The 16,955-nt window shown below is 35.5% G+C and overlaps 1 long non-coding RNA gene and 5 gene segments (V, D, J or C); all 6 read right to left on the bottom strand.

The window, feature by feature from the left end:
• Positions 1–1,044: 1,044 nt before the first annotated feature.
• Positions 1,045–1,807, bottom strand: LOC125250251. The segment is given in 2 exon segments: positions 1,045–1,417; positions 1,502–1,807. Coding segments are annotated over 2 exon segments (399 nt in total).
• LOC125251902 lies at positions 1,614–2,771 on the bottom strand. The segment is given in 3 exon segments: positions 1,614–1,658; positions 2,130–2,491; positions 2,619–2,771. Coding segments are annotated over 3 exon segments (453 nt in total).
• Positions 2,772–3,565: 794 nt separating this feature from the next.
• LOC125250263 lies at positions 3,566–5,374 on the bottom strand. The gene is made up of 3 exons (XR_007180756.1): positions 5,151–5,374; positions 4,076–4,965; positions 3,566–3,991 (listed from the first exon to the last, which is right to left on the bottom strand). It is a non-coding gene; the product is annotated as an uncharacterized LOC125250263 (long non-coding RNA).
• Positions 5,375–5,778: 404 nt separating this feature from the next.
• LOC125251901 lies at positions 5,779–6,423 on the bottom strand. The segment is given in 2 exon segments: positions 5,779–6,146; positions 6,237–6,423. Coding segments are annotated over 2 exon segments (408 nt in total).
• An 880-nt stretch (positions 6,424–7,303) lies between these two features.
• Positions 7,304–8,417, bottom strand: LOC125250260. The segment is given in 2 exon segments: positions 7,304–8,068; positions 8,238–8,417. Coding segments are annotated over 2 exon segments (354 nt in total).
• Positions 8,418–10,591: 2,174 nt separating this feature from the next.
• Positions 10,592–11,490, bottom strand: LOC125250254. The segment is given in 2 exon segments: positions 10,592–11,171; positions 11,330–11,490. Coding segments are annotated over 2 exon segments (363 nt in total).
• Between the last annotated feature and the right edge of the window lie 5,465 nt (positions 11,491–16,955).

Below are 16,955 nucleotides of genomic sequence, written 5' to 3'. Positions count from 1 at the left end.
ATGCTTGGCACAAGCAGGAAGGACAGAGAGAACCTGTTTTCTCAGGTCAAGAAGCAGACCCAGAAGTTTTCCATCATAGATGTCCCTCTCCTGGTCGGTGGCAACTTGTAAAGCTGGCCATTTGATATTGAGGCGAGCAGCCGCTAGCTCACAATATTCAAAGTGGAGCTGCAGGCACATGAGCCTGAGGAGCTACAGAAGGCGGGATGTCCTCCTCATCATCAGAGCCTTTGAGAAGGCCTGCGTCATCCTCGTCACCAGAGCCGAGGAGAAAGGCGAACAGCCTAAAAAAAACTGCAGTGTGGGTGGCTTGCAAAATGACACAGCTGTAATAGAGTGAGAGACGATCACGTCCGGCGGAGGCTGATCAGAGTGATTTGTCCTCCTGAAGACAAATGCAAACGTTCGCAATAATCCAACGAGCCGTGAGAATATTAAACCAGAGGACAAGAGTAACGAATGACAACTGGAGAATAGCAGCGCGTATGGGCCTTATGTTCTCAGGTAAAGGGGTGGGGCATTACCTGGCATTGGCTACTCGCTTCTGTCTGTCTAACCAGACTTGGTGAAATTGGATGCTTCTGCAGAGGTCAGCGGATGCTCTTCCCATAGATGGATCTCAAACACGAGATGATGAAAGAGAACTCTTTTTCCCGCCATTTTATAATAATTCTTCAAAAATACTAACTGAATCTGTTTTAGATATCACTGATCTTCCTTCAGTCACATGTTTGTCTGGCTGATCAACTGTGTCCTCTGATCTACACTCTGTGAAGGTTTAAGAATATGTAATGTAAACAATTGATATGAAAAGCTGCTTTATTGTCACATGCAATGTTGAGTAACTACTGCCCTCTTTTGGTTAACTGCAAGTATTGCCGGAGTCACCAATTTTCAAGGACTATCTGAACAATCCAGAGGTTCCAGCACCATCTAAGAATGACTGGCTTTATAATGTTGCTTTGTTTTATGTTTTATCATTTTTGCAATAGATTATGTAATTATTTGTATACTAGGTTTTTTTCTCACAATGTTTTCTCTGTGTCTCTGTGTTTCTCTCATTGTATCAGGTTTTTGTACAGTGTTCTTGTGTTTCCTGTGACTGTGGGCCTCAGAGCACAGTAATACAGAGCAGAGTCTGATACTGCAGCAGAGGAGATGATCAGATACACGTGATTTTGTTCCTTTTTTTCAACTTTAACAGAGAATCTTGGATCTACTTTAGACGTCTCAGCTTCTTTTTTACTACTGTAGATGAGTACAAGAAATTCAGGTTTTGATCTTCCATACTGACGGTACCAGTGGAGATAATCTGAAGCTCCAGAGGCAGAAAAACTACAGGATAATGTAACACTTGAACCCTCCTCAGCAAAAACATCTGTTTTGTTTGGTTTGATGACATTTCCAAATACAGCAGCTGAAATAGAAAAGATACATTTGTATGTTTTAAGTGAGATGTTTTTAGTAAAAAGGAAATATAATAATTAACCAAATAACATACCTGCTGAAGCACAGAGCAGAATAAGTGAATGAAGATTCATTGTTCAAGTGTTCACTCTGAGAAGAGTCAGACTGAATCGTTTCATCCACAGTCTCTTTCAGACACGATTAGATCATGTCAGATCTGTGAACTCTGAGTCCCTCCTCTCTGAGAACATCTGACAATGAATTTCAAGAAGATCTAGTCACATGAACTGCTATTATGACTATATGATTGTGCCAAAAACAAGTAAGGCTGAATTGATCTGTGATCCTTATTTGAGTATATGAATGATTACAAAGCTATTTTAAATATTTATTGCATTTCAGGGGGTGTGACCTTCTTCTTCACATTTTGAATGTTATTTTGGACTCGGCTCACAACAGCGTACCATCATTTGAAACTATTTATCTGTCCATCAGTGTTAAGAATAATAAATAATATGCTGTAAAGTTGTTCATGTTCAAGATCAGTTTTACTGTGCACAGCCTTTTAATAAAGAAAACACTATTGGATGATTAAAATGATACTGAAATTATTCAATTAAAATAAATCATATAATCAATGTAATAATGACTGCATAATGTTGTTCATTGTAGTTCATGATGATTTTATTACAGTTTTTAAATGCCAAAAATGCTTTCATCACAGTCACATTATGTTTATGCTTGTGTTTTTGTATGTGGTTTGACTTCAGTTTTGTCACAGTGGGCTTCAGAGCACAGTAATACACAGCAGAGTCAGACACATGCAGATCCTTGATCTTCAGAGGAACTGAATTTGATGAAAGTTCAGAGTGAAATCTCTCCTGGAACTCAGTGCCATTTTCTCCAACTCCAAACTTGTCTCTTCTCAGGATGTATTTAGGAAAGTAATTTGCTCTCTGGATGTACCAGAAGAGGTATGGCCCTGTTGAAGCTGTCGTATATGAACAATCTAATGTCACTGATTTTCCTTCAGCTTCAGTCACATGTTTGTCTGGCTGATCAACTTTCTCTTCTGATCTGCACTCTGTAAAGATTTAAGAATATTTGATGTAGATTTGATTTTTTGACTCATAAAATCAACACATCAACAAACAATCTATACAAATATTCAAAAATGATTTAAATTCTTAAAATTGAGAAGAAATGCATACCAAGACTGAAGAGTGCAAATAGAAATATATTCCTGATCCACCTCATGATCTGTTTTAAATTCACACTGAAGTCAAAATAAATCTGTCAATGAGAGTTTTGCTTTCATAAATATCATAAAGACTCTGAGGAGGAGCTTGTGAAAACCTAAAAGAAACTTCTTGCTGTTAAGTGTAATACTGAGAGATATCGCCCTCTTTTGGTTTCTGACAAGAGTTACACAATCGAAATAAAGTCACATGATGTGAAACATGTTAGCCATAGAGCAGCTTAAAGAACACTTATAATTACAATCATTCATACTGTTTCTTAAAATAGACTACTTTTATATGGATTTAATGTAATTAATAACAATATTAGGATGCTTCATTCACTTTTGAATGTCATTGAATTAAATATGTCATCTTTCTATCTGCAGTTTATATTTGTACAACTTCCTGCTGCTGTTCACTTTCATATGCTGCTGTATACTGTATAATATATTGTATTTGTTTAACTGTGTTAGATACAGATAGTCGACTGAAGAGGAATAAATGTAATATATGCTTTGTCTGGTTTAATTACATTTCCAAAGACAGCAGCTGAAAAATAAAAAGTACACATCTGTGAGATTTAGATTTTTGTTGACAAAACAAAAAAAACAAACAAATAAATAAACACACCTGCTGAGACACAGAAGAGAAATACGGTACAAGTGTTCACTCTCCGTCAGACATTATTACTCCACATGTGTCTAATGAGGGTCTAAATGTAAGTTTTAGTCAATGTAAGATGTCAATCATCACACCAGCCGGCAGTCGTATAACTCTTTACCTTTATTTCTAGATGGGCAAATGAACTCATGAACGCTGTTTACAGATTCTGATGAATAACTACAAATCTTCGAGTGGGACACATGCATTTATTTATACCTTTTAGATCTTAATGAGTCAGAGGAAGTTTGTGTGGATTTTATAAGATCTCAGCAAATGATACTGATCTCCCTCTACTGGCTCCCTACAGCTACTGCATGATGCCAATATATTTATATATGAAGGTTTTTGTGTGAGTGTTGAGTGTGTTTGAGTCACAGTGGGGTTCAGAGCACAGTAGTACACAGCAGAGTCAGACACACGCAGGTCCTTGATTATCAGAGGAAATGATTTTGAAGATGTGTTGATATGTGCATTAAATCTGTCTTTGAACTCTTTGTCTTCATCTCCAGTTTGACCAAATCTGTTCAGCATATATTTAGGAACTCCGTTTACTTTTTGCTGGTACCAAAAGAGAGTCGGGGGGAACTGGCTTTGATATGTACAGTTGATTATTACAGCTCCACTTTCAGAAGCAGTCTGAACTCTTGTTTTCTGCTCAACATTGTCCTGCGACTCTATTCCTGTAAAACCAAATCATAAACAACATCAGCAAAGAAATATCATGAACATTCAGAACAAAAAGAATCACTCACAAATATACTTACCCCAGACATATATGAGAACAATGATCGTTTTTTGAATCCAGTGTGTCATCTTTCCTGATTTTAATGAAGTCTCGTCTAAATCCAGATCTTATTCTCACCCTGATCTAGTCTGTGATTCAATGACTGTAAATACTGTACTGAGCAACAGCACTTGATCTACACTAGTGTCTGCTTGACGAGGTTTCTTTGACTCCTCCCTCTCATTCGGCTCAAAGAGTTTATTTCTATCTTTGTTGTGGTGGATAATGGTTTATGGTTAAAATAAAATTAATTGTATGCCTGCATTTTTAATATTTTCCCACACTAAAATAATAATGATGAAAATGATATAATTATTTATGAGACTATTTATGCATAAAAGGAATTACATGGAACATAATATCTGCACTTATTGTTAATGTTTCTTTGAAGTTTTATAACAGGCCTCAAAACAGCTGGTTGTTACCATCTTCATGTTTTTTTACTTTCAAGGCTGGATTAGATAGTGGTTGTGATCATGGTTTTGATTTTGGTTTTTACTAGATAGGATCAAAGTCAAAAGATCTTCAAGTTTTTGTACGACGTGTTTCATGTTTTGTATCACTGGGCTTCAACTCTTAGAGCACAATAATAGAGAGCTGAATCTGACAGACGAACATCAGTAATAGTGAGTTCAGTGGATGTTCGTACAGTTAACTGAAACCGACGGTCAGATGTTTGTTCACCACTCGCCAAATGTGCATTTTTGTATAATAAATACTGAGGCTCTTTGTTAGGATATTGTCTGTACCAGTAAATAGAAACATTATCACTGTTTGTACTATATGAGCAGCTCAACTTGACAGTTTCTGTTTCTTTAGTGTTTTTTTCTGTCTCTTTATCTGGCCCAATGTTGTCTCCAGTCACCAAACCTGTCAACAAGCACATCGATTTGTTAAAGGAAAGTTGACAAAATACTATTGCAAACACATTTAACAGCCCTTTTTACAACAACAACAACAACAAAATTAATTTAAATATCAATAATTTGGGGTTTGAAGTTTTAAAACAAACTGTTATGTTCAGAGTTTCATCAGTTATTCAGTAAATAACGCACCTGTTCCCACAATGAGAATCAGTATGAAGCATGTGTCCATGTTGAATCAGATCAGATCAGTTCTCTGTTGAGGCTCTCAGTGCTTGAGCTGTAAGTCACTGCAGATCAGTCACAAACACACACAGGAACTTCCTCCTCGCTCAACTTCCTGCTGCTGGTCACTTTCATCCATATGCTGTATTGTATATTGTACATCATTTAATTGTGTTTGATAAATCTTTTCCCCACCATTTTATAATAATTCTTCAATAATACTAACCTTATAGTACTGAATCTGTTTTATATTTACACTGTAATGTCACTGATCTTCCTTCAGCTTCAGTCACATGTTTGTCTTTTCAACTGTGTCCTCTGATCTGCACTCTGTGAAGGTTTAAGAATTTTTCATGTAAAATCTGATATAAAATGTAAACAATTGATATGAACAGCTGCTGTAATATTGAGTAACTACTGCCCTCTTGTGGTTAACTGCAAGTATTGCACAACTGAAACAGCGCCATCTCACTGTGTAACAAATTTTAAAAAATATGACTCATTTTTAGAAAATTGCTTTGTTTTATGTTTTATCATTTTTGCATTAGATTATGTAATTATTTGTATACTAGTTTCTTTCTCAAGAAATGTTCTCTCATCTCTCTCTCTTGTCTAGCAGGTTTTTGTACAGTGTTCTTGTGTTTCCTGTGACTGTGGGCCTCAGAGCACAGTAATACAGAGCAGAGTCTGATACTGCAGCAGAGGAGATGATCAGATCCACGTGGATTTGTTCCTTTTTTGTTACTTTAACAGAGAATCTTGGATCTACTTTAGATTCTTCAGGATCTTTTGCAGTACTGTAGGTGGAAACAAGAAATTCAGGTTTCGATCTTCCATACTGACGGTACCAGAAGAGAGTTTCTGAAGTTGTAGAGGAATAACTACAGGATAATGTAACACTTGAACCCTTCTCAGCAACTACATTTGTTTCGTCTGGTTTGATGACATTTCCAAATACAGCAGCTGAAAAAAAGAGGTACATTTGTAGCTTTTTAGTGCTTTTTATTTTATTTTAATATAACAAAAATTAATCAATCAAATAAATATACATACCTGCTGAGACACAGAGCAGAATAAGTGAATGAAGATTCATTGTTCAAGTGTTCACTCTGAGAAGAGTCAGACTGAATCGTTTCATCCACAGTCTCTTTCAGACTCGATTAGATCATGTCAGATCTGGAGTTCCTCCTCTTCTGATACTTCAAGACAAAAGAGCAGCTTTATTTTGAATGAAGGTTTTTTTGGGTCTGGCTCATTACTGCTACTATTATTTCAAACAAATGTATCTGTTGATCAGTGTTAAAATACAGGTGATTTCTTAGTGGTAATAAATAATTATTGGGTACATGGTGAATTCTGTAATAATAAGTTAAAATCAGAGAGTTTGTCACAGTAAACTTTAAAACAAAATTATGAAACACATTATTGTTTCCAGCAAAAATCATCTCACAATCTATTGCACTATTGTTTATGTAGCAATACAATTTTACTTGTGATCAAAATGTATTGTTTGCAAGTTCACATGTTCATAAAGTTCATATGACTGTAACTTTGAATATGACTTATTAACTTTCAAAAATTCATACTGTAAAGAAACAGTGACAACATAATCTGAATCACAGGCAGGCTAAACCATTTTTACAATTTGATGCATCCTTGATGAATAATTTGTTTTTAAAAAATCTTACTGACCCCAAACGTTTGAACAGTAGAGTACTGTATGTGACCTGCAAATGAAACAAATTCTGAAATTGTCTCTTTTGTATTTGATAGATTGAATGCTTCATCTGAAAAAAATCTATTCAAATTCAAATTCACATTTTTCAGATATCGGTTCATTATTTCAAATTTAGTCAGGCTTTTCAGAATGTAAATACAAACTTTTAAAATAAGGTTATTTTATATTATTATATGAAACAATATTTTATTTATTATGTATATTTTGTTTATATTTATATTTGTTATTTTATTTTTATTTCTTGCAATTTCCAACACAAATAATCATGTTATTTTATTTTTCATGTTAAAACAGCATTAAGGCCAATTCACGCTGACAGACGCAGACCAACACCGACAGTCACCAGATAACAGCTCGTCACTTACAACGTCACAACCACGTATATGTGTAACCACTATTGACTTCATATGGAAAAAAAATACTATGGGGTCCATCAACTGTTAGTTTACCCATATTCTTCAAAATATCTTCTTTTGTGTTCAGCAGAAGAAAGAAATTCATACAGGTTTGGAACAACTTGAGGGCGAGTAAATGACAGGATTTTCATTTTTGGGTGAACTATTCTTCAAATTTAACACTGGGAAGCTTAGTTTTTTGCAAGTGTTGCACACCTAGAGTACATTTTTAACACACAATTTTAACACAACCTTAAACTCTTTTAAGAATTATTAACTTTGTTTGCCCTTTTATGCATTTTCTAAAATCCTGTTCCCACAGCCTCACACAGGTGTTTGCAGTTATTATCTCACACTGAGGTTTTGATTTGGTTTTCATATGAGCTTTAAAGTGAAAAATGGCTTTAAGTTTTTGTACGACGTGTTTCATGTTTTGTATCACTGGGCTTCAACTCTTAGAGCACAATAATAGAGAGCTGAATCTGACACAGTCACACGGTTAATAATGAGTTCAGTCAATATGCGAGAAGTACTTGACTGAAATCGAGGATCAGAGCTGTCTTTAGCAGAGTTCCTTCGAGCTCCTTCACGTAGTAAATATTGAGGTTCTTCATTGGGATATTGTCTGTACCAGTAAAGACGCACATATTCACTGTCTGAATCATAAGAGCAGCTCAGTGTTACAGACTCTCCTGCTGTTTTGATGACTTTGGTCCCTCGGTTTGGCTCGATTTTGTCCTCAGCCGTCACATCTGCAAACATTAAGCACAATATTAACTCATTTTGTCTCAGGGTAAACATTGTATATCAGTAAAGATTCAACTTTACAATTGTTATTAATGAAAATCAATAATACCATCCAGTGTTTTATAGGGTTTTTAAGCTGTTGCTAATAGTGTGAAGTGAACATAAATGACACACCTGACGCCATAATGAAAAGCAGCAGCATGTATTTGTTCATGGTGAATCAGATCAGATCAGTTGTGTGTTAATGCTCTCAGTTCTCTGAGCTCTTACTGTGTGTTACTGATGCTTTCTGCTCTTCACTTATCAAGACATTCAACTTCCTGATCTCTGAGTGAAAAACCAAAGCTTTGAACCTTCATTAATACTTTAATAGTATTATATATGGAAAAAATACACAGAAACTGTCTGGAGTTTTCAGTCTCTTTTCTTATAATATAAAAATGTAGTAGAAATATGAATTCTGTTGTTCATTGCTGCAGTTCCCAGTGAATGTCTGAGAACACTGACACCTTGTGGCACATTGTATCGATCTGTTACACATGATAATGGATTAAAACTTAATCTGTAGACTACTTTTGTATGGATTTAATGTATTTAACAATATTAGGAGCTTCATTCATTTTGATTGTCATAATGATTTTAATATATAATCTTTCTATCTGCAGTTTATATTTGTAGATGTATATCCATTAGATTTTTATCAGTTTATTTATATTCATTCAGTTATTGCTCTACTTATTACTTACATCTGCAGTTTACAGATTCTCTAGTTTTTGTCTCTGTGTCTGTTGCTTGTTCTCATTGAATTAAATACAGAAGGGTTTTTGTACAGAGTTACAGTGTTTCCTGTGACTGTGGGCCTCAGAGCACAGTAATACAGAGCAGAGTCTGATACTGCAGCAGAGGAGATGATCAGATCCATGTGGATTTGTTCCTTTTTTGTTACTTTAACAGAGAGTCTTGAATCTACTTTAGATACTTCAGGATCTGTTGCAGAACTGTAGGTGGAAACAAGAAATTCAGGTTTTGATCTTCCATACTGACGGTACCAGAAGAGATACTCTGTAACTCCAGTAGAGGAATAACTACAGGACAACTTAACATTTTGTCCCTCATCAGCACCAACATCTGTTGTGTCTGGTTTGATGGTATTTCCAAAGACAGCAGCTGAAACAGAAGAGGAATGGGTTGATTTATAGAAAGACTTCTTTGTAATCAGTCAATGAATGAATCAAAGAAACACACACCTGCTGAGACACAGAGCAGAATAACTGAATGAAGATTCATTGTTCAAGTGTTCACTCTGAGAAGAGTCAGACTGAATGGTTTCATCCACAGTCTCTTTCAGACACGATTAGATCATGTCAGATCTGTGAACTCTGAGTCCCTCCTCTCTGAGAACATCATGTCTATATTTCACACTTGGGGAACTGAAGAAATTTCATTTTGAAATATGTTTTATATAGGAAATATATTCATGTCCTGTAAATTAGATTTCTGAAATTTGCCTTTCAGTTTCATCTGCATTTACAAGCAATGTTATGTTTGAAAAGTTTAAGAAATATTAATTTTCACTTATTTAATTTTCCAACCCTAACATGATATTAGATATATTGTGCTTATTTTCTGTATTAAGTCAAATTATATCAAGCAACATTAGGAAAAAAATTCAGAATTTAAAAAACTGTCTCTCTTTCATGAATTTGAATTGAATTGGTCACATCCCACTGGAAACTGAATTGGAATTTGAATTAGAATATCAGGAAGTGGAATGACAATCCATACAATTAATGTTAATGTTACACTTTATTTTTAGGTGTCCTTGTTACTGTGTAATTATACATTTAAGTACAGAGTAATATTAATTAACTAAATGTACTTAATATAGAGTAAGATTAGTGTTTGGTTTAAGCTAGTCGTGTGTAAATGAAATTATTCCTAATTTATAGTTATTACTAGAGTAACATGTAACATGTGTAACAAGGACACTAAAATAAAGTGTTACCAAAGTTAATATATTAACTTTTAAGAAATTATAAAAACTGCATTACATCTAAGAAAGAGAGAAAGCGGTTTAACAAACTGATGTTTCTGCCAGAGAAACATTTAAGAAATATTATATTACTTTAAAGGCGCTCTAAGCGATTTGACGCGTTTTTAGGCCCAATTTTTTTTTGTCACATACCGCAAACATCTCCTCACTATGCGCTAGCTGCCTGTCCCCTGAACACACTGTAAAAAAACGCGGTCTCTGTAGTCGCCACAAGCTCCGAAAACTGCAATAAAAACAAACTGGTGCAGCCTGGACCACTTAACATAATAAACATGCTCCAGCCAATAACCGACAAGCAGCGTCAAGACGCAAGCTACTTACATTTTAAATGTGCGTTCATGACTGTTTCAGGAAGCACGGAGGGGAGGGCCAGGAGGAGTAGGAGGGAGGGTCTAGCTAGCCTCTGTTTTGTTTGACAACACTTCGAATGTCAACAGGAAGTTACTCCGCTCAGAATCGCTTAGAGCGCCTTTAATCTGCAAATTTTATGGCCATAAGAAAAGTGGTTTGAACATGTGGAATATGATATCTGGTCATGTTGTTAATGCTTCTTTTCTGAAATTTCTAATTTCTGCCTTATATCAAAGACCTAATTCAGCCTCACACAGGTGTTAGCACATATTTTATTACATTTGGGGCTGGATAGATTGTGGTTTTGATTGTGGTTTTCACTAGATCGGTTCAAAGTGAAAAGAGCTTCAGGTTTTTGTACAACGTGTTTCATGTTTTGTATCACTGGGCTACAACTCTTAGAGCACAATAATAGAGAGCTGAATCTGACAGACGAACATCAGTAATAGTGAGTTCAGTGGATGTTCGTGATGTAGTCGACTGAAAGCGAGGATCAGAGGTGTGTGCATAATAAGCATCACTATATGATCGTGCACCTTTGCGTAATAAATACTGAGGTTCTTTGTTTGGATATTGTCTGTACCAGTAAAGATAAATATTTTCACTGTTTGTACTATATGAGCAGCTCATCTTGACAGTTTCTGTTTCTTTAGTGTTTTTTTCTCTCTCTTTATCTGGTTCAATGTTGTCTCCAGTCACCAAACCTGTGAACAATAAAAATTGATTTTTGATTTGTGTAAAAAAGGTTGACAAAATGATATTGCAAGAACAATTTACTTAAAAAAAATGCTGTTTGATGCTTTAAAATTGTAATTGTTTAATTGTAATTGTACAGAATTATATTAATTAATTAATAACGCACCTGTCCCCACAATGAGAATCAGTATGAAGCATGTGTCCATGTTGAATCAGATCAGATCAGTTCTCTGTTGAGGCTCTCAGTGCTTGAGCTGTAAGTCACTGCAGATCAGTCACAAACACACACAGGAACTTCCTCCTCGCTGAACTTCCTGCTGCTGTTCACTTTCATATGCTGCTGTATACTGTATATTATATTGTATTTGTTTAACTGTTTTAGATACAGTTAGTCGACTGAAGAGGAATAAATGCAGGACAATGTAAAATCTGAACCCTCCTTTTTAAAAAAATAACTGCCTTGTCTGGTTTATTTACATTTAAGACAGCAGCTGAAAAATAAAAAGTACACATTTGTGACATTTAGATTTAATAAACACACCTGCTGAGACACAGAAGAGAAATACTGTACAAGTGTTCACTCTCCGTCAGACATTATTACACCACATGTGTCTAATGAGGGTCTAAATGTAAGTTTTAGTCAATGTAAGATGTCAATCATCACACCATACAATGTCAATCATACAGCTGTATAACTGTTCACCTTTATTTCAGCTAGATGGACAAATGAACTCATGAACGCTGTTTACAGATTCTGATGAATAACTAAAAATCTTCGAGTGGGACACATGCATTTATTTATACCTTTTAGATCTTAATAAGTCAGAGGAAGTTTGTGTGGATTTTATAAGATCTCAGCACCCACATATCAACAAATGACACTGATCTCCCTCTACTGGCTCCCTACAGCTACTGCATGATGCCAATATATTTATATATGAAGGTTTTTGTGTGAGTGTTGAGTGTGTTTGAGTCACAGTGGGGTTCAGAGCACAGTAGTACACAGCAGAGTCAGACACACACAGGTTCTTGATTGTCAGAGGAAATGATTTTGAAGATGTGTTGATATGTGCATTAAATCTGTCTTTGAACTCTTTGTCTTCATCTCCAGTTTGACCAAATCTGTTCAGCATATATTTAGGAACTCCATTTACTTTTTGCTGGTACCAAAAGAGAGTCGGGGAGAACTGGGTTTGATATGTACAGTTGATTATTACAGCTCCACTTTCAGAAGCAGTCTGAACTCTTGTTTTCTGCTCAACATTGTCCTGCGCAGTGTTGGGTATAGTTACTTTGGAAAGTAGTTAGTTAGGTTACAACGTTACCATCAATTAAAAGTAATCAGTTATGATACAGCGTTACCTATTCATAAAAGTAACGCGTTAGAGTACTCATGCGTTACCAAAAATTAAAAGCCGTTTGCAGCGGCTCACACATGACAGACACAGCCCCCGGCCCCTTTAAATGCACCTAGAAGTCGTGACTCCCGACAATGAATAACGTCAGTCATCCGACTAAATTAACACTGCAGGATAACAATAACAGGAAAGACAGTCAGCAATAGGCTATTCCACATGGCGTTTTATTTATTTATTATCACAGAACATATTATTAATCAAAATTCGCACCTACCCAGCCCGGGTAGCCTAGGCTACTGTATATTATGAGCACCACAAGATAACTCCTGATTTTTCTTTAACTTTAAATAATGCAGTTATCAAAGTACAAGTATGCTTACTTGTAAACACAACCTTAAACAGGCTTGCAGATTTAAATCCATTTACCTCACTGATGGGGACTGTTTTAGCGGAGTTAAAACTCAAACGCTGTTGCTTTGGATCTGGTGCACCACCGTCGTCCTCCTCAGCAGGCTTTGCTACCAGAGTGCTAGATTGGTGTTTGGATGCGAGATGTTTTTTTAAATTTGAGGTAGAATTTTTGGCGGTCGACAGAAGCTTTTCACCAACGCAGAGTGTGCATTTTACCGTTATGTTCTTTTCTTTTTCGTTGACAAATTGAAAATAATGTGCGTACTTCCATAAACCAAACGCTGTCCTCTCTGCCATCTTGCCGGGAGTTCGAAAAAAAAACTACACACACACACACACACACACACACACAGGGTCAGGCGCAGGGCACAGACAGACGTATCACAACCATTGACTTTACGATCACAGAGCTTCGGCTCCACTGATACATCCGCAGGTGGCACAGTAGACCTAGGCCTACTGTCTGACAAAAAGCAGGCTGCAGTCGGGATTTTCCTTTCCTTAAAATAACGGATTACTTTTTTTAAAAAATAACGAAGTTACTGATTACTTACGCACGAAACTAACGCGTTAAGTTACACATTTCAGGAAAAAAGTAATTAGAGTACTCTAACGCGTTACTTTGTAACGCGTTACCCACAACACTGGTCCTGCGACTCTATTCCTGTAAAACCAAATCATGAACAACATCAGCAAAGAAATATCATGAACATTCAGAACAAAAAGAATCACTCACAAATATACTTACCCCAGACATATATGAGAACAATGATAGTTTTTTGAATCCAGTGTGTCATCTTTCCTGATTTTAAGTCTCGTCTAAATCCAGATCTTATTCTCACCCTGATCTAGTCTGTGATACAATGACTGTAAATACTGTACTGAGCAAGAGCACTTGATCTACACTAGTGTCTGCTTGACGAGGTTTCTTTGACTCCTCCCTCTCATTCGGCTCAAAGTTTGTTGTGGTGGATAATGTTTTTCTTCTCGTGAACTCAAAATTAATTTTCTGCCTGCATTTTTAATATTTTCCCTCACTAAAATAATAATAATTTTCTAGAAAAATACTAATTATGAATAATTAATTAAAAATAATTAAAATGATATAATTATTTAATGTGCTTTGAGACTAGTGCAAGTTTTATAACACGTTCCATGTGTTTCATGTTACCATGTGTTTTTTTACACTGTTAAAAATAAATATAATTTTACAGGCAATGGTCTATCATTAAACAATGAAATACTTGTTGTTTTACAGATATTTGCTGTTATTTAAATAATCAGCAATATACTGTACAACACAATGCATTTTGGGTAATATCTGTTGTTTTCGAGAAAGTAGCATACAGCATTATAACGTGAATTAGCAGTGCTCAAAGTCGACACTCAGTGGCTATGTCCCAAATCACACCCTATACCCTCATTCCCTACATTAGTTTACTAATAATGTCCACTTGAGACACACTGATGAACACCTGCTGTTAACAAGCAGAATCAGTGAAGGGAAGAGAAACACAAGAACTACAGCTGACTTCAGCCACAGCCTTGGATGAAATCAACTGAAGATGAAAGAATAAATGAAAAGTTTCAAGATCTGATTAAACATCTCCACAAACAGCATTACCAGCTTCACTTATTACTAACCAGACTGACTTTATTTTTGTCAAACATCTACAGAAGTTCTCATTGAAAATTAACAGAGGTTTAGATATTGTTGTTTTATTATTTTATTTGATGTTACTATTGTGGTGGTCAGCATTTGCTTTAGTTTGGATCTTGACCCTCGACTTTTCAACCCCTGTTTTTTTTTTTTTTTTTGTCTGCTGTAACTGTGTGTTTAAGTTACATGTATTATTGAAAAAAAAGAAAGAAAAAAAAGAAAACATTTAATGGAGTAGGTCATCTAATGGTCTGGTTCACTGATGTCTTTCTAATCTATAATTTTATGGGTGATGTATTATATTTTTGAATATGATATCCCTGTGATTCTACAGCATGAAATACACAATCAGATAATATGAAGCATTTTAAAAACAGTTTGTACTCAAAAAGATTTGAACGAACGGTTTGAACAAGAGCCCAACTAAAGAAAACACTGATCACCACAATGGGAACGTCAAATGAACCAAAACATCTAAACCTCTGTTAATTTCCAATAAGATCTTCTGTAGGCGTCTGACAGAGGTCAGTCTGATTTGTAATTAGTGAATCTGGTAATCCTGTTTGTGGAGTTGCTTAATCATATCTTGACACATTTAATGTCTGATTTTGAGGCTGTGACTGAAGTCAGTTGTACTTGTGTTTCTGTTTGTCTGTCTCTTTTTTCTGTTGTTGTTTCTCTTTCCTTCATTTTCAACACACTCATATGTATATAAAATGATAAAACAGAGCTGTGTTACCCCCTTATATGCTTGACTGGAAGAAGCAAAAGCAGCGACTGCGGCATAATAAAAGTCCTGCTGCTCTCGAGCGTGTGTTGTGCTCATCTCTCATTAGAAATCGCTCCAGCGGCCTCGTTCAGCTCCCACAGCACTCGGCCCTACTCTATTTCATACTACAATAATGTTAATAATCTCATCCATGAACATGATTTGACTTTAACATTACATCAACATTACTTCAACGTTACATCACCATTATTTTAACATTACTCCTCTTAGGTTTTTGTACAGTGTGTTTGCTCTTCCTGTCACTGTGGGCTCCAGGGCGCAGTAGTACAGCGCTGAATCTGTGACAGCAGCAGAAGAGATCTGCAGATCTACCTGCTTCTCCACCTGCTTCTCCACCTTATTCACGCTGCCATTCAGTCTTGGGAAAGGGGGATCTGCAGGTGTTACACTGCCTGATTCATAAATAAGAAGCAGAAATTCAGGTCTGGATCCAAGATATTGTCGATACCAATGTAAACTACGTGCTTGGCTATCTTATTTGCATGAGAGAATGACTGGCTCTCTCTCAGTGGCATTTTTTGTGGTCTGCAATGGTGTTATTGTCTGGCCAACAGATTTATCTGCAAACAGAGCATGAGAAACAAACATCAGGAAAAACAAACAAAATGTTCAGCCATTATCTGCAATCTGTATTGCAGTATTGCAGTATTACATGTATTTACATTAATAAATAGCAATGGTTTTTTGTAAATATGCCAGAATTCAGATTAGATCAAATATAATTTTAAAATAAAATAATATAAATTAATGAAAAAGTGACATAATCCTACTCACCCAGAATGGCTAATAGTACAAGTAAAAAAAGAGATCTCATATTTGCACTGCTGAAAAACAGACTGAAATCATATAAGAGATGAATGCCAACACAATCTCTTGAAGCTCCACCCACATATCTCAGTGTGATTACGATTACAAAAACATGTCATACATGGAAGACTGTGAAATACATTTTGCTTATTAATATATAGTTTTTCATGAGTCTTCTCAAGAGATTTCTGATGTCAAATGTGACAATGATATAAAAATACTATATTTTTTGGTATATATATCTCTGGAGTATAAAATTAGGCAAAATTAGCACTAAAATATCTCAAAATGTAGACTCTACTGGTCTGTGAGGGTGGTTTACTAAAAACATTTCTTAAAATTATGGTTGTATCATACAGGTCTACTTATCCAAAATGACTTACTAACTTAAAAATAAAGGTTTGCTGTGGTATCTGGCAGATACCACAGCAAACCTTTATTTTTAAGTTAGTAAGTCATTTATTTATTTATTTATTTATAAAGCACATTGAAAAAAGCTGTTGGCCAAAGTGCTGTACAAAGTTTAAACAAATACTACAAATACCCCACAAAACACATTGACAGACAGTATACTGAAATTGTTACCACTGCACCTACTTATGCCCATATGCAATAAATAAATTAGTTTTAAGACACATTATTTAAGACTATAATCTTCCTTCATAGTTTCCTCCGAGCACACGTTTTTTTTTCTTCCAACAGGTGTTACAATATTGTGTTGTGGTTTACGCAAGATAAAGCTGTGGTTTATTTGAATCGTTATTTA

The sequence above is a fragment of the Megalobrama amblycephala genome, linkage group LG17, assembly GCF_018812025.1.
Source record: "Megalobrama amblycephala isolate DHTTF-2021 linkage group LG17, ASM1881202v1, whole genome shotgun sequence".
Lineage (NCBI taxonomy): Eukaryota > Metazoa > Chordata > Actinopteri > Cypriniformes > Xenocyprididae > Megalobrama > Megalobrama amblycephala.
The sequence above is the reverse complement of the archived record's forward strand: the minus strand, read 5'-3'. Positions and strand labels throughout refer to the sequence as shown.